Here is a 17,472-nt window from a genome sequence, read left to right on the forward strand (position 1 = left end):
GAACCGACCGTTCAAGGTCTTATGGCTGCTGCGCCGTGTGGCTGAGATGTGAATGCGTTTGTGTTTCCTGATCCTGCAGGATCCTGTCGTGTCTCATGGAACATCTGTACACTGAGAAGATGGTGGAGGACTGCGAGCACAGACTGCTGGAGCTGCAGTACTTCATCGCCAGAGACTGGAAGTAAGTCCTGCCGACAGGCTGAAGAAAGTCTGTTTTCGACATTAATGAGGTTCAGATGATCATCTTCAATTTAGTATATCAGTTTATTGGTTTTTGGTAATTGATCATTTTAGTTGTATTGCTTTTTAACAAGGCTGCTGTAAAAGTATTCTTGGTTAGTTGATTGCCTCCATTTAATACTGCGACCATAGATGGTATAAAAACACTTGTTAGTAAAGTGCTGATTGGAAGCCTTGAGAGTTTTGCTGTTGCCATCTGCTTTGAAGTGAAAGTTGACAAGTGAGGATCTGAAGTGAACCTGAACTTAGGGAGGCATTTAGACGGGGTGGTTTTTCTCATAGATGTCTGTGGGACTGGAAGGATTTTTACAACCACAAGCACCGCCCCCCTGGTGTTTTGTTTTTTTTTTTTAAAGTAGGTTTAAGACAGTTCTGCATTGGTTTTACGTTTCAGAGCCAGGATCTTCGTCTATCTTTTATTCTGTCTGTGCTTTAGTCCCAAAGAGACAGCTGCAGGTATTAATCTGCCTGTTACATCCTGTGTCGCTGCTTAGGTTGGATCCGATCCTGTACAAGAAATGTCAGTCCGATGCATCCCGACTCTGCCACACTCACGGCTGGAATGAGACCAGCGAGTTGATGCCACCTGGTGCCATTTTCTCATGCCTGTACCGCCACGCCTACCGCTCTCTGGAGCAGGGACGAAGGGTGAGTCTCTGCCGTTGATTTAATCTAATGATTAAATGTGAAGGTTACAGCACTTGGAGATCTCCAAGTGCTGTTTTAGATTTGTTAATAGAACAGTTTGTTTCAGGAGAGGTAACTGTAAAGCACAAAAACCTGGCTTATAGGGCATTCATGCAGCCATAGGAGCTCTATTTACATTAGGAAAGTAGACTAATTTTATAAAGAGACTGTGCACTGTGGCTCAGTGAAGTGTTGCCTTAATTGTGTGACTGCTTACAGTATTGCAATTAGTACAGTGTACATTTTGTTTTCAAATGACCACTGCAGTTTTTTGGACTAATTTGGACATTTTTATGCCAAATAAGCGATTTACAGGGGGAACGTTTTGTATACTCTCAGTGGCTTGAAAGGCCTCTGAATTCAAATTAGTTAAAAAAGTGCATTTTTCTACAGTTTAGGCTTTTTAAATAAAAGGTCATTTAAATGTTCCTTGCTTTAAGTTTTCTGTGTCTGCACAGTTGTTTCTGTTTTTGTTCTCAAGGTTGTGACTTATCTGTAGGCTCAGCCTAAAAGTGCAGATACAGAAGTTAAACCCTTGTTTAGTCTGATGAATTTCTGCCAAGTGTGAAAAATACTGGAAATGTTTGCAGTTTGAAGGAGGTGAAGACAGCTGTGACGAATTCAGATGAAGTGACTTTAATCTTTATTTAATATAAACACACAAAGTTGCTTTAAGCCTGAACTGACAACAACTTGCATGTGTGAAGAGGTAAATGTAAGGTGCCAAATATATACAGGAAGTCTCTGACCACAGAATGCTCTCGTAGTTCCCCAGTGGGGAGTCTGAAGCGGAAAACCATGGTTCGATGGTGAGTACCTCTTACTGCTGCTGATCTCATGATGCTGCTCACAGAATCGCATCTTGGATGATTACTGGTGGTTTGTAGAGGAGAAGTGATTGTGTTGGATAATTCCCACCCACTCTCAGTGCATGTGGGAGCTGGCTTTTAATTGCTGAAGTGAGCTGCTGAACCCTGAAGTGAAGAATCAATATGACAATCCACTTACGGAAAACTTGGTGATGCTGATGATTCAGCTGCAGCAAAATTAAGCCTTTGATTTAAACAAGCAGTGTAGGAAACGCTGGCTGTGTTTAAGGTGATACTCCACCCAAAATGTGTTTTTTCCAGTCCTGCTGAGGCTTGTAACAAGTTGTGTGAAATTAGTTAAACACCCTATGATGTTACAGAGAGAACCTTGCTAATCTAATTATCCTCTGTGTAGCATCTGGCAGTGGTGGGGAGGAAGAATTCCCTTTTGACAGGAAGAAACATCCATGAAAACCAGGAAGTTGTAAAACGCTGCAGTACCTGGAATGTCCACTTGAGGCTTGAGTGTAGAGTCGGTCCCCATAGACTAAACATGTTGTAAACATGTTTACAGCCTGCTGCAAAAAATGTTTTGGCCTATATGGGAAGTTTCACACACCTTGAGCAGGTGTCTGTGCTCCAGCGGTCATTAATATCAATGCATTTTAGTAACCTGGGAATGTGCAGCTGCATTACAAGTACAGACTGGAGAAATACAGTGTGACAAAATCATTAATAGCTTTTTAAAGAGCTCAAAAATCGCAAAGACCTGTATACAGTGCAACGCTGATAATGAAGACTTGATTAGTAGAAAGGCAATGCTGCTCTCCGCCATTGTCGTCTTTGTTAATGAGAAATAAATGGCGAAAAACAAGTGCCACAAAAGTATTAACGTTTAATGTCAATATCACACTCACATTTTATCTGTTAATACTGAATTAAACGTACAAATCTAAAGGCTTTTGAGGATTAAATGTGAAGGACAGACACACTGAAAATCTTGGGTGGAGTATCATTTTACAGTGTCCGTGATTAACAGCAGCCGATACTTTGGTGGGTAATTTGATGACGATGTCGTCATCGTCGTCCCCCTGCAGCTCTCCCGGGACTGCAAGGTGGAGGTGCAGAGGATTCTCCACCAGAGGGCGCTGGATGTGAAGCTGGACCCTGAGCTGCAGAGGCGCTGCATGACTGACCTGGGAAAGTGGTGCAGCGAGAAAACGGACGCCGGGCAGGAGCTGGAGTGCCTGCAGGACCACCTGGACGACCTGGTTGCTGACTGCAAGGAGGTGGTGGGAAACCTGACCGAGCTGGAGTCAGAGGTTAGCTTGTCTCCGCACACTGCAGTTTCTTTAAAGCGTGCAACGTGCAAAACATTAGGCACAAACATGAGACAACTGATGTTTCCAAGGTTCCTTTGAGGCATTAAAGGTATTAAAATCAAAGGAAGTAAGGGCTTGAAATGAGTTTTGCATAAATTTTCTGTATGTAGTTAAAGATGATTAAGGATGATTAAAAAAAAGACTTGGCCCTTTTTTATAGGTGTTTACAAACCAGTTTCCAGTTGTCTGAAAAGTTGTATTATTTGCACTGAATTACTGGCAGGCAGCAGGTGGGGCATCAACCTGATAATTAACTTCTCAGTACAGTACGCAGACATTTGGACTGAAATAGTGAGTTTGAGCCGTCCCACTCTGATAAAAGCAGGTAAACCTGAACTGGCTGAAGTCATTTTGAGTTTGTGATTTCCGTCTGCAGGATATTCAGATTGAGGCGCTGCTGATGAGAGCTTGTGATCCCATCATTCAGGCCCACTGCCATGTAAGTATGAACTGATGAGCACATCTTCCTTCAAACTTCAATTCTTTGGACATTTTCTGTGTTTTGGTTGAATATACTAAGTTTGGTTGAGACTCTACAACAGCCTCCAAGCAAACTGATGTTCCTGTGACTGAAGCTGCGACGCGTAACGTTTTTCCTTAGCAGGTCAGAGACGCCATATACTCAACAATGGAATTGAAGCATGATGCACAAAAAGCTGAAGGCCTGCCAAGGAGGATATTTTGCAGTCTAGTTAAATTAAAAAAAATTCATCTGTAACAGCAAAATCAAATTTTCTCTTGTGGACAGTCCCCATGCTCTTATTTTGAAAATTCTCTGCAAACCAGCAGTCCTTTCACAGCTCATGTTTTCCTTCCAGTAGGTTCATCTTTTCACAGTTGTGAGACAGTCATTTCCAAAGCTGCCCTCTTATTTATTGCCACAGTGTTGTCTGGTTTATTAATATATATGTGCTTCTCCTTTTGTGCCCCCCTGAAGTTACAACTTCTGAGGGGTTATTTGTTTGTTTTTAGGATGTTGGGGGCTGGACTGAAATGGTCCCTGACCTGGGTTTTCCCATGTGTGGTCTAAGTTCTTGACCACAAAACAAAATTTCAAAGTTTCTGTGTTTGGTCAAAGCTGGCGCCACACGAAGAGCTCGCTGTACTTTGCTAAAATGCTCATGAACAAGTTCTCGTCACACTGAGAGGTTATTTTTGATCAGATGAATAAGACGTTGATTTTTATTTTTTAACTCACTTGAACCATCTTGCATCTATGCAGTGTGCAGGAAATTATTAAGGCACTTTAGAGGAGAAGCACATTTTTCACAGCTCTTTCAAAGCATCTTCTGCTAAATACAGCATGTTGATTACTTTTGTCAGTTTCAACATATTTCAGAGAAGGTTGTCGATGAGTTCAGTCTTCCTTCTCCTTTTCTCTGTGCGCCTGGCAGGAGGTGGCTGATAACCAGATCGACTCTGGTGATCTGATGGATTGTTTGGTTCAGAACAAACACCAGAAGGAGATGAATGAGAAGTGTGCCGTGGGAGTGACACACTTCCAGCTGGTGAGCAGACTGATGGAAATGTGTTGGTGCAGGAGTAGAAGAAGAATGAGCTCCTAATGTTTTGTTATGCAAAATCTTATCAGTTTAGAAAGGCTGTAATATTCCTGCAGCTTCTTGAAATCATTAATAACCAACTGCTCTGACTGCCCTTCCGCCTGTCCACAGATTCAGGTTAAAGATTTCCGTTTTTCCTACAAGTTCAAGACAGCCTGCAAGGAAGACGTCCTCAAACTGTGTCCCAACATCAAGAAGAAGTAAGACAAATACAGACTTGAGCAAAATCAGCCATAGAAGATATCACAAATACAAAAAGCACCAGTATGTCCAACAGTTGATTGGATATGTGACCATACAATCTGAATCTACTGTCTGATTGGGTTGTTTTTCTAAACATACCCTCAGTTTTTAGGTGTTCGTGTTAGTGGTGTCCAGTCAGATACAGTCCTGTTAGACCTGCTGAGGTTTCCAGCTCTCTGTGTTTCAGAGTGTGACCGATGGCTGAATTATACTGTGAGCTGCCAGCAGCCTTTTTCCATCCAGCAGTCCAAACACTGAGGACAGTTTCACATGTAGGATATTTTTTAAAGGAAATTATCTGGACTCACAAGCCTTAGAACTCCGCACTGCTCTGTGATCACTTCTAAGTTGTTGTTTCTGGGTTTGAGAATGTAAATGTTGTAGAAACCTAAGATTGTAACACTGCAGTTGGTGGAAATGTATATTTATGCATTGATGTTGACCACTCAAAGCTCCTTGAACTGCATGCTACATTCACACAGATCTTTATTCTATGCATTGGAGAAATTTATCTGCATTGCATAATTAGCTATGGTGATACTCGTGTCCATTGGATGTCTGTGAAAATCATAACTCCCAAGTTATGATGATGGAAAAAGAGCTTTTCAGGTTTGCAAGCATGAACCTGTGGATGGATCTTTACTGGTTTCCTGTAGTTTAAGTCTGCAGATCACTGAGGGTCTCTCAAGCAGTCCGCTGCTTACTGGGCCTTCTCACCTCTGTCACCTGGCAGGCATGCTGCAGGCCAGCAGGGGTCTGCAGTTAATATTGAAAGATGGGTTTTAGACAGGCTAATCTGAACCTAGTGCTGGATTTGCAGACCACTTCAGGGTCTGTTGCATAGTTTTTCTTTCTACATACAATACAGGTTGAAAAGTGGGCTTCAACAGGAAGTTCACCGAGGGGGAAAATTACAGCACTAGATTGCAGCGAACTGAATTCTGTCATCTTACTCCTCCTGACTGAAGTATGTAGTCTAGCTACGGTGGCTGCTGTAGGACAAATAGCTTTGGCTGCCATCCATCTGTAGTGAGTGTCGGCTGCCAGTTTGCTGTTTACATCAACTGGTGTCTATTCACTCTGGAGGAGGCTGTAGAACGAGTGTGTGTAAGATCGGTCGATGAGTAAGAGAAGCTCTCTTCTGACCGATAACAGCGACACTGAGGTGAACTGTTGAGCTTACTCCTCTGTGGGTAAGCTCAGCCGGTGTTAGTGAAGTTGTGGAGTGGATCTAACATTGTTGGATGTGGACACTTGTAATTAGACATGAATGTTTTTTATTTTGCTTTTTTTTTTTTTAAATAAACTCAGAAAATGACTGACTGCACCTTTTAAAGATGAAAGAAGCACTAAGAGAAGTACAGGCAGCAGCTGCAGTGGAAAACTAATTATTTAAACCTCTGTTTCACTTTGAAGCTGCTGAAGCCCACTTTGGTTGTTCTAAATATGTTGACACTGCCCCCTGGTGACAGTGCATAGCTACAACATGTAGCTGTAGCTTGGTGTGTAAGCTTTGGGTCAGATGAATTCACACCCATGCTGGCCACTAAACTCCACTCTGTCCATCTCCAGCTGTGGTTTTCCCCAAAAATGTATTTGGTGTAATTTGCTTAATCGAGCTTCACTGTTACTCAGCAGTTTATCCTAAGACAGATCTTTCTACTTCATTTTTTTCTTTAATTAAAACTTTGAATTGGACACTTTCTGCTTTTCCTGCTTTACTTTTTTCTCATCTGCTGATCATACTGAATCTGACTGGTCGGGTGAACCTCTGTGACTTCCTGTCGTTGTCAGGGTGGATGTCGTGATCTGCCTCAGCACCACGGTGAGAAACGACACCCTGCAGGACGCCAAGGAGCAGCGAGTGTCTGTCAAGTGTCGTAAACAGCTGCGGGTGGAGGAGGTGGAGATGGTATGTTCTCTGACTCTCTGTCACAGTCGGGCAGTGTAACGTCCTCAGGTTTGCTGTTGGTTAGCGAGAAACCGCCCAGAAACGTATGAAACAGCCCAACATGCTGTTAAAAGAAAATGATTTTAGAACCTTTATTTTTAGGCTAAGTACGTTTGGTTTTCTGTGAGTTTATAAAAGAGATTTAACCCGTGTTTGTAAAAACAGTTAAAATATATTTCTTTATCAGGACGCATGTGCAGATGGTTCTAGTTCACAGCAACAGCAGCTGCAGTTTTATAACACCTTTTTGTGCAGTTCACAGCACATCACACATGACTGACAAACCCAATAAGACACAAGAAAATGAACAAAAATGGATTAGAAGCAGTTAAAAAGAAATCAAATATAAAGTAATGCTTGGAAAAAGTGTTACGAAAAGAAAACGCTAATATATAATGATAGAAAACATGCAGCACAAAGACTTAAGAAGTCAAAATATTAAGATGGAATAACACTTGGATACCCTGATGTCAGTAGGTGCGTATTGAAATGTAAATAGAGTAAACTGAGATGAGCGAATCTAGTTTATGTTCCTTTCACTTTTCCAAACCTGGAGTAAAAAGTAGCAGCAAACGGCATCGTCTAAGGTTCCTCCTGGGAGCATCTGGTGTTTTTTATCTTTTCTGGTGTGCTTTGTTGAAGCGAGCAGAGATCCTTCGTGTCTTTAAAGTTTTTATTTTGTGTCTGTTTCCTTTAAATTCTCCAAATCTGCCTCAAACGTCTGCAGTCAGAGGACATCCGTCTGGAACCGGAGCTGTACGACTCCTGCAAGACCGACATCAACAGGCTGTGTCAGAACGTGGCCTTTGGGAATGCACAGGTCAACACACACACACACACACACACACACACACACACACACACACACACACACACACACACACACACACACACACTAGTTAATGAGTATGAAGGATCCTCCTGAGTTGAACCCAGAACGTTATTTTTGCCGTTCGCATCTCTTCTGATATAATTAAAAACAACCTGTAAACACTCTGTGGACCATGTTAGAACCAAACTTTAGCCGCCACCGCCACAGTGCAGACAAAAGTGTTTCCTTAACACTGAACGAATGAAGAAAGAGTCGGCAGCTTTAAAACCTAAAATAATTTTACTGCCAGTAGATTTTACCTGTAACTTTGTTGGGAAATCGGTAAAATACAAAATACGAATGTAAGGAGTTGAAGAAAATTTTTAAACAGTCTGAACTGTACAAAAAAGAATTTATTTATTCATTTATGTCTTTATTGGCTTCATCTCTGCAGGTTATCGAGTGTCTGAAGGAGAACAAGCGTAAGCTGAGTTCGCAATGCCACCAGAAGGTCTTCAAGCTGCAGGAGGTGGAGATGGTTGATTCTGAACTTGACTATCAGCTGATGAGAGTCTGCAAGAACATGATCAGAGTAAGCAAGAGAAGAAAAACAAGATCAGTTTCCTTCACTCTGAATTGTGGACATGAATCTTAGGATCAGGATTATTTCTTAGCGAGTAATTCAGACCATGTAGCAGCGTGTTAATGGCTAACCTTTTGTTGTGGATGGATCATCTCAGACCTTCTCTTGGCTGAAGTCTTTTCATCATCACAATCTTGTTTCTGGGTTATGATGGTGTTTGTCTCTGCCCATCGGGAACGCGTATCCTCCATCTTCTCTGTGCTGTTTTGTAATTTAACGAAGAATAAAACAGTTTTTCATCAAATGACCAGAAACATCACAGACTCGTTATCTTATCCTCTGGTGTCGGTGGCCCCTCAGAGGGTTTCTTTTGGTTAAATATGGGCCTGGGGGTGTGGGCGTTTCTTTAATTGTGGGTCCACGAGGGTTTGATGTTTGTTATTGTGATTGAGCCGAATGTAACGGGCTGTTTGATGTGTTCAGCGCTTCTGTACAGAGTCAGAGGGGAAGAACGTTCTTCAGTGTTTGAAGCAGAACAAGAACAGCGAGATGATGGATCCCAAATGCAAGCAGATGATAACCAAGCGGCAGATCACCCAGAACACAGGTACACACACACACGAAATGGAAATGAAATGGAAAGATTAATTAGAATAAAGCAGCTCAAGTCTAAATAAGCCGAGGTGAGAGAACAGATGAAGTGTTGCTTGTTAGCATGAGATCAGATTTTCATCTGTTATGCGTTTGTTTCCAGACTACAGGCTGAACCCGGTGCTGAGGAAGGCCTGCAAAGCCGACATCCCGAAGTTCTGTGACTCCATCCTAAAAAAGGCCAAGGATGAAACCGAGCTGGAGGGTCAGGTCATCTCCTGCCTCAAACTTAAATACGCTGACCAGGTGAGAGCCACGGCTGACTTTACCAAACCACAGTGTTAGATTAGTTTCACACCTCACATCCAGGTTTTACTGGCTCTAGGGACGCTGCTTCACTGAGCAAAAACATTCAAACTGATTTTATTTCAACAAATATGGACCTGTAATTTATTTGTTTCATCTGTTAGGTGTTGATCATACACTTACAGCTAAGAATAGTTGGGTCGGGGGTTATTCTGCTCATTTCCAGATCTGTACTTTTATTCTTTGTCTCCAGTGAAGTAGCTTTAGTGCAGCTCCTCAGTTCATCCTCTGACTGAGACTAGCTGTTTAAGTCCCTCCCCCTTAAATCAGCTTTCTTCTTATTGGTTGCCCATTGTAAACAGAAGGTTTGAACAACCTCTATACCTGTGACATTATTTCTGATATGTCCTCATTGTCTGGGATCATCAGGATCTGAGCTTTTGGCTGCTGAATAATTATTTGAAACTTCAGAAATGTTTAATTTGAGCAACCCCGGATCTGCAAGAGAGTGTTGCTCTCTATCCACACAACTTTTAATCAATCACAATAAGATGAGAAGCGTTGGTGAGTCCGCCTGTAGATGGTGAAGGAGTTATTTGTGGAATAAAAGTTTATTTTTGTGTGTGTGGCAGCGTTTGTCTCCTGACTGCGAGGATCAGATCCGGGTCATCCTGCAGGAGTCGGCGTTGGACTACAGACTGGACCCTCAGCTGCAGATCCAGTGTGCAGAAGAGGTTTGCTGCTCTCCACTTTCACTGTGACACACAGTTTATTCTTCCCATCACTCCATCCTAACTCAGGTGTTCATTTTGTGCCCGAGCACATGCGTCATAATTATTCTTATTGGGTAAATATTTAGGAATAAAAACGGCTGACATTCACTGTGATGTAGTCATGTCTCCAGCAGGAGGTGCCAGCTGCTTGGTAATAAATTACTGCACAGATATCAGCTGTACTTTTACGTTCTACTTGCTTCTGGGTTCTTTTGGATCATTTAGAGGGGGCAAACATGGATATGACCTTCCTGTGCACCTTTACATTTGAAGGCATGCATGCAAAAAGCAGCTAAATATGTTCATGAAAACAACACAAGTGCTAAAATTAAACAAAGAGTAAAAATATGAATGTCTTTCATGCACACGTGTTGCTCCTACGCTTCGTTCTGTCAGAAGATGTCGAACAAAAGATGACTGGATCGTGACCGAGGCAACAGATTTAAGAGAGAAATATCATCAGAGTTTAAAAATATGGATTATTGAAGCGCTGCTGAGAAGCCAGAATGTGACTCACAGTGAGCAGGCAGGAGCTCAGAGGGGCTCTGACAGCATTAATGGCTTTTTATTGATTATTGTGTGTTTGCAGATCTCCAGTCTGTGTACAGAGGAGGCAGCAGCTCAGGAGCAGACAGGACAGGTGGAGGAATGTCTGAAAATCAACCTGCTGAAGCTCAAGAAGGAAGGATGTAAGAAGGTAAAACGAGCTCACCGCTGCCTTCACTGACCACTCAGACAAACAGACCATCATTTGGATTTCAGTTTCAGCTGTAGACGCAAAGTAACCGTTTCTTTTATTATTTCATTTTCATTTACAAACTCTTATTCTTATGATAGAAATCAAGCGTACCTCTTTGAGTTACAGTGATGTAACTGTGGCTATTTTCTGGCATCAATGTTTAAATGAATCTTTTATAAAGAAAAGGAGGAATCGCACTACAGAATCAACTCATGATCCTTTCTTTCTAGAAGCTTTTCTAACAACACATTTATGCTCCTCCTCTCCCGCTCCCTCCTCTCCCACGCTGACCCCGCAGGAGGTGTTGAACATGCTGAAGGAGAGTAAGGCGGACATCTATGTCGACCCCGTCCTTCACACGGCCTGCGCTCTGGACATCAAACACCACTGTGCTGCCATCCCACCCGGCAAAGGACGCCGTGAGTCAAACTCACTCAGAAGTCATGTGACTCAGACACGAAAAACAAACATCCCACTTTTTATTTCAACGACTGGCTGCTATTCAGCGGCCGTCAGAACAAAAGAAGGGCAAACTTTAATTTTGCTGACTCCTGCAATGCAATGTTATTTATTTTTAATCAGGTAGAGAAAAGGTAGCAGAAACAAACTGCTTCTTCTGCATAATACACAGAAACTACAATCCATCCATCCAAATTCTGTTTGTTTTTCAGTTTATTTATATCTAATGGAAGTTTTGTGTCCCATCAGAAATGTCGTGCCTGATGGAAGCGCTGCAGGACAAACGTATCCGTCTGCAGCCCGAGTGCAAGAAGAGACTTCAGGATCGCATCGATATGTGGAGCTACGCTGCCAAGGTACACGCACCGAGCAGGGAAACACCTGTGACACACGTGCGCACATTTGAGGAGGGTGGAGGTCTGCAGGTGCTATCAATCAAGTTCAGCATAACAAGGACCGAGTTACATGATTTGGCTTCACTTAATCTATCGCAGGATCTTCCAAGAGTGGGAGTGCTATTTTCCAGAGCTCTGACTGGTGGTGATTTTGTATGTCTTGCTCTCTTGTCGTCACATTACCTGCTCCAGAGTAAGTTAGGCCTGCAGCATAGGTTGCTATGTTAGTGGTCATTAAAACCAGCTTTAAACCTGCTTTAAACCTGAAAACACAAGATTAAACCTGAAGTTGTCGCCTTTGACCTTTTTGAGTCAGTTTTAAGAGACTTTTATTTTGAAATTGATTACTTTAATTCAACATGCTTTTACCTCATAATTGGGCGATTGAACACATTTTTATTTTTTATTGAAATATTTTTGAATAAGTAATTTGCACAAAAGTTTAAAGGTGCTTTTATTTTTCCTCTGAAATGACGCAGGCTTTTAATTCTTTCTCTCTGCCGTCCACCAGGTGGCGCCTGCTGAGGGACTTGGGGACTTGGCCATGCAGGTGATGACATCGCCGTCCAAGAACTACATCCTGACTGTGATCTGTGCCGGTGTGGCGCTGCTCTTCATGATGGGGCTGTTCTGCGGCAGGTTCACCAAGCGAGTCACTCAGGAGCTCAAGGACAGGTAGACTCCGCCCCCCCCTCTGGGGTCAGGACATATTTAACGACCGCAACTGAAAAAGACCTCCTCGCCATTTCACCCCTGATGCTCCTGAAAGTCCGCCGCATCGTCTTTACTTTCCTCCTGCAAGCTTTTTCACCCTCTCTCACAGCTGGGGCCATCTACATGGGAATGACATTACCCACAATCCTAGCTGTCAGAGATTTTCACACATTCTTATCTGATATATCTGGAGGGTTTTTTTTGTTTGTTTTTTAACTCTTTCTCTTTTTGCTGTTGGTTTAAGGGGCAAGGATAGGGAGGGGAATTGGTAAGAATGTGGGGTCGGAGGTCAACGGTTATAAGTCAAGGTGAAAAAATGAAATGCGTAGGTGTAAATGTGTAGAATGCAGGGTGGGCAAATGCTCATGTGTAATAGAGCAGTTTAATGACTCCAGTATTTTATTGATAAGAGTGTGTGTTGCTGTGAAGGTATGTGTGTGTGAGCGCGAGTGTGTGTTGCTGTGAGGGTGTGTGAGATCCAAACTGTCTTTATGCCGCCAGATTGTTTTCTCCTTCTGCTTGAACAGGTTTTTGGAGTTTATTACACTTTTTTCCCCCCTTCTTTTTTTTGTGCTGATTCATATTAGATTTTATCGCCAAGGGACTGCCAAGTGGGCGGTGCCAGCCAGCCCTCGACCGAGCCACAGATAAAGAGGCGAGGGTGGGGCCACAGAGTTGCACCTCACACACTTTGGCCAACTCGCTACAACCGGAATCGCTTGTGGTTATTTTACTTGGGTTTTTTTGTTTGTTTTCTCCAGATGGAGAAACCTCATCAATCCGGTGTCTTATTTTCCCACAGCACAGCCTGTGTCATAAATGCACCGTGTGTGTCCACCTGCTGCTCCCATCATTGCCATCTCGGGTGGGATTTTTTTTTTTTTTTTTTTTTTTTTTTAAACATCACTCTGCTCAGACTGGGATGGAAACCAGACGTTTTGATTGCCGCCCATCGCCGCGCAGAGTGGCTGTCGGTTTTGTGCTGGTTGGCACGAAAAAGCTGAGAAGCAATGCAGGAAAAAAATAAAGACAAAAAAGAAACAATTCTAGATTACTATAGAGATGTGAACATTTTTGTGTAAAAATGATACTGGAATCATTGCACATCTTTCGTTCTTTTTTTTTTTTTTTTTTTTAAATATCTATAAATATATATATATTGTTTTGTCATAGCCTTATTTATTTGTTTACTTTTTTTTTTTTTTTTCATCTATTATTTGAATGTTCTCTGGTTGCCTTTTCTCCAGCGAGACTCCCTTCTTCCTGCAGGGGGGGTGGGAGGAGGGAGAGGAGAGGCAGGGCGTCGAACTCCTTGAGGAACTAGTGGATTTTCACGTGGGACAGTGCGGATTTTGAAATGCTGCATGCCTCCAGCTCCGTGTTTTTATTCTTGGGCTTGACCAGAGTCACTTTGCATGATTCCTGGTTCCAAATAATCTTTATTTGCTTCCTACTGGTTGACTGTTCCTCCTAAGAAAGAGGTCTGAGCAGCAGATGGGGGTAAGGCTTGTGTGCCTGAGATGACCGGATTAAGGATATCTTCTCTTTTTCTCTCTCTCATCATACAGATCCAGGATGTAGAGCAGCCTGAAGCCTGAGCTTTCCAGTTACTGTACATACACTGGCCTCGTTATTAGAAACATTGTAATTTTTTTTTTTTTTTTAATTTTAACATGAACATCCATCAGTTCAACAGAAGTTGTGTAGGTTCGCCTGAGGCAGTGTCGAGCAGCAGAATGCAGTTCCGCCATTGTCAACTTGATGCCGACTCCAGCATGAGTCAGTGTTCAAGGTTACCGCAGAAATAAAAATGTTTAAAGCTTGTCACAAAAATCATTTTGATCTCTGTAGATGGTTTCTCCTTCATAGCTGCACTCTGGGTAAATTCATTCGTAGCTCACCTGGTCCAACTTTGTGAAGACTTAAAGTTGGGTGAGGGTGCTTTGAGGGTGTGCCGACACTGGCAACTAATTGGAATCACTGAGCTCTGGAACGTGTTTCGGGTGTCTTCTCCTTTGATGATGATGATGATGATGATAATGAATATGACTTTGACGTGCAGGTAATTCTTCTAACAAACCATCCAACAGGTCTCTGCTTTAGTAATCGTGGCATTGTCTTTATTTTTTTCGCTTGTTACTTGCCACTAATGACTCTGTTACTGTAAAGTTGTCTCAACAGCATTTAACAAAGCATGAGATATTGCCAGGTGCATACCAGTTTTTACCACGAGATGGGGCAACAAGGCAAGAGATTAAGAGCATGTTCTTAGTCTCTTAAGGGAAGGCAGAAATATTTCAGTACACCCCCTGGAAGAATTCTGCCCCCTGGTGGTGAAAGTGTTACAAATGTTACCTTTAACACTAACTGGCAGGTTATGCACACTCACACAGTTTACAACTCTCCCCTCTCGTCCAGATACGGTCACTCTGGCTCTGTAAAAGCATATACACAGACATATATAGTCTGTGGTTCTGTAGAGGAGGACGGATTGCTCGGAGGGCGTGTTTGCGACGCTCAGCCTGCAGGTCGATGCCCGAGGAGGCGTTCAGTCTCATATAAACACGTGTGAGCAAACACTAAATCGAGGGCCTCTCCTCTCCCTGCGTGAGCTGATCACATGTACATGTGTATGATACTGAGTGACGATAACTTACTGTAAACTACATGTACCGTTCCCCTTCTAACTGTTGAAGCTTGGCGTGGTGAGCGCTGCCCTCTCTGCTTGTAAATGAGACGTTCTGCTTCATTGAAATGCCTTTTTTCCATCAGATTTTGTTTGTTTTTAAATCGAAGTGTGCCTAACCGCCATCCCGCTGTACAGGACATCCCAGACGACCTGTTGCACCCAACAGAGGGTGACGTGTGGCGTATTTGACCGATCTTTTTGTAAAACTCTCTTGTTTGTTTGTTTGAATCCATTGAGCTCCTGATTGGTTTGGTTTGGGGTTTTTTTTGTCCACTTTTTTTCTTTTGTTGTTGTTGTACAGATGAAAAATTGGACAGTTTGTTAATGATAATAATAAAGTCTGCAAGGTTTCTACTCCACTGTTTCTTTATTTCAAATCCGGCTCAACCAGAATTTACGCTGTGAAATGTAATATCTGTACATGTGGTAATACTTGAGCCCTGCACTAAATGTAGTGCTTTTTTTTGTGCATCTATATAAACTTTGAGGAAATGTTTGATTCCAAGTGGGACAGATGTTTGTTTCTACAGTGAGGTATTTGTGTGACATCTGGATGTAAATGAATAGGAGCCAGAGCGGGTGTCCATGTATATGGCATATGTATATGTGTCTGCTTTTATAATATGGAAAAATTGAGATTTGCTAAAAATGCACTTCGGTTGCTGAAGTGATATTTATGTGGCATCAATGAGTAAGTTTAAGATGCCTTCAGAACAGACCCTTACATTTAGGAAATAAGTTTCCTATTCTTTTAGGTAATTATGGTAAAACTTTTCTTTGTTTTCACATCAGTTTGTGGGGCTTCAGCTCAGTTTTTTTGAAGCTTAAAAAAAAATCCCAATTTAATTTTGAAAGGTTAAAAGTTCTCATCTTAAGAAACCGCTGTGTCCAAAAATCTGCGTGTAGTGTTGGAAGAGACCAGCTCGAGCAAAGTGTGGATCGGGCTGTACTTGCATGTAGTTCCAATTTGTACCACAAGGTGGCCCAACTATTTAAACTAGTGTTTGTGTAACCAGGCACATCATTAAAAACACTTTATATACCACACTGCCTCGGAGACAAATCAAAGCCTCGTGAGACTAAAACTGTCCTCCGTGGTTGAAAGTTTGAGTTTGCAGTGGGCGATCACAAAAAATCAAAACCATGTGGTGGCGTCCTTCGTTGTCAGACTGCAGCTCTCAAGCAAAATCCCGTCAGTGGCCTCAAACATCAACATCCAGACAGTTGCAGTGCTGTGGCTTCACTCTCATCTCCAACTATAGACTCTCTCGGTTGCTCGCTGCACAATGCAGTACAAAGTTAAGCCCCAAAACGTGAATGAATGCAGTGAAACTTCCTCTGAATTAAAGGACATGTTTTGCGGTTGTGCAAACTAAATCACACACAGTACCTTTTACGTTACAGCCCACCATTGTTTTAGGCGTTTTGCTGTAATCTGGCTTCCCCTCTGCAGCCTGCGGCTCCAGTGTTTTTCACTCTGGTCTTTCCTGCTTCTATTTGTGAACAGCACTCGCTCCATTATCCAGAACAATAGACCTTCACTCACAGAATGAAATGGTGCACAAAAGCCGGAGCGCCCAACAGTGATGCAGCCATGAATCCACCCGCTTTCCCTTCAAACTGGGTGGGGCCGAACACTGTCTAAACTGAAATACTGGGTGACATCACCTGTGTGTGCATCAGTGAAGGCCTGAACGAACACATCCAGGTGCTTTGATACACTCTCACAACTGAGAGTAGATCTTTACTTCCCCTAAGAACAGTTTTCTTCTGACTTTCACACTAAGCTTTATTAGGTAGGGCAACATTTTAGGCGGACATGGATGTACCTGAACCATGAAAACAAAGTATTTTGAGTGCCTAACTCTATCCTGCAGATGAACCTGGAAGCAAAGAGCATAAAGGTCAGAGTGGGATGTGAATAAGCGTGATAGCCTTAAACTTGCTCTGCCTAGTTTCCCTCCCTGACACAGGCTTGTGAGTCGTCAGTGGTGGACCACTTTTCCTGAAACACTGATATCTTTTCTAAATCTCCTGAACAAACCTGGCTGATGTGAGGTGCGTGACTCTCGAGCTTGGCGGTGTTTTGATTCGTGGTGACTTCCTTGTTGTTGCTAAGCAGCATTCATCTGGCCATTGCTGCAAAGACTAACAGAATTTCCACGAGGACGATAAATGTGATTTACGTATTTTCTCAATTTACCGAGCATTTCCTCATCTTTGCATTAAACTTGCTAAAACTACAATAACCAACTGCTTTGAATTAATGAGACCTTTAAAACCGCCTGCATATTTCTGGAGAGTTTTTGATACGTTACTAAGCTGAGACCACAACAAGGTACTTAAAGATGTGAACGTATGAAGTGATTCCAATTAAACTAAAGGGGGGAAAATAATCAAATGCAGGGAACGTTGTATTCCATCATGATATTCCCCTTGTCTCATGGTGGGGCTGATCTGGCAGTGTGGATGCTTCTCCTCAAACATCTGTGTTCTGCGCTGTGCTCTCTGTACTCTGTGAGACTCTCTGCAGGCATG

General features: G+C 42.5%; 1 protein-coding gene across 5 annotated transcripts in view; it reads left to right on the forward strand.

Annotated features, from left to right (window-relative positions):
* LOC147326703 (Golgi apparatus protein 1-like) overlaps nt 1-15,289 on the forward strand; it is a 37,309-nt gene extending 22,020 nt beyond the window's left edge. Inside the window, exons 10-28 of one of the 5 annotated variants that reach the window (XM_086302030.1) lie at nt 80-181; nt 735-888; nt 1,695-1,736; nt 2,834-3,058; nt 3,495-3,557; nt 4,513-4,626; nt 4,792-4,880; nt 6,718-6,835; nt 7,602-7,694; nt 8,140-8,277; nt 8,752-8,875; nt 9,023-9,165; nt 9,798-9,899; nt 10,528-10,635; nt 10,976-11,096; nt 11,386-11,492; nt 12,043-12,206; nt 12,833-12,906; nt 13,007-15,289. In XM_086302030.1, the coding sequence (XP_086158156.1) occupies nt 80-181; nt 735-888; nt 1,695-1,736; nt 2,834-3,058; nt 3,495-3,557; nt 4,513-4,626; nt 4,792-4,880; nt 6,718-6,835; nt 7,602-7,694; nt 8,140-8,277; nt 8,752-8,875; nt 9,023-9,165; nt 9,798-9,899; nt 10,528-10,635; nt 10,976-11,096; nt 11,386-11,492; nt 12,043-12,206; nt 12,833-12,896 (2,071 nt within the window). In that variant the 3' untranslated portion in view covers nt 12,897-12,906; nt 13,007-15,289. Of the gene's footprint in view, nt 1-79; nt 182-734; nt 889-1,694; nt 1,737-2,833; nt 3,059-3,494; nt 3,558-4,512; nt 4,627-4,791; nt 4,881-6,717; nt 6,836-7,601; nt 7,695-8,139; nt 8,278-8,751; nt 8,876-9,022; nt 9,166-9,797; nt 9,900-10,527; nt 10,636-10,975; nt 11,097-11,385; nt 11,493-12,042 lie in introns of all 5 variants that reach the window. The other 4 variants (XM_086302029.1, XM_086302032.1, XM_086302031.1 and 1 more) reach the window with 4 other exon arrangements.
* The last annotated feature ends 2,183 nt before the right edge of the window (nt 15,290-17,472 follow it).

Source organism: Aulonocara sp. 'chitande type north' Nkhata Bay, linkage group LG7 (assembly GCF_057382095.1).
Source record: "Aulonocara sp. 'chitande type north' Nkhata Bay isolate Kocher_YH1m ecotype deep benthic linkage group LG7, A_spYH_male_GT1.1, whole genome shotgun sequence".
Classification (NCBI taxonomy): domain Eukaryota; kingdom Metazoa; phylum Chordata; class Actinopteri; order Cichliformes; family Cichlidae; genus Aulonocara; species Aulonocara sp. 'chitande type north' Nkhata Bay.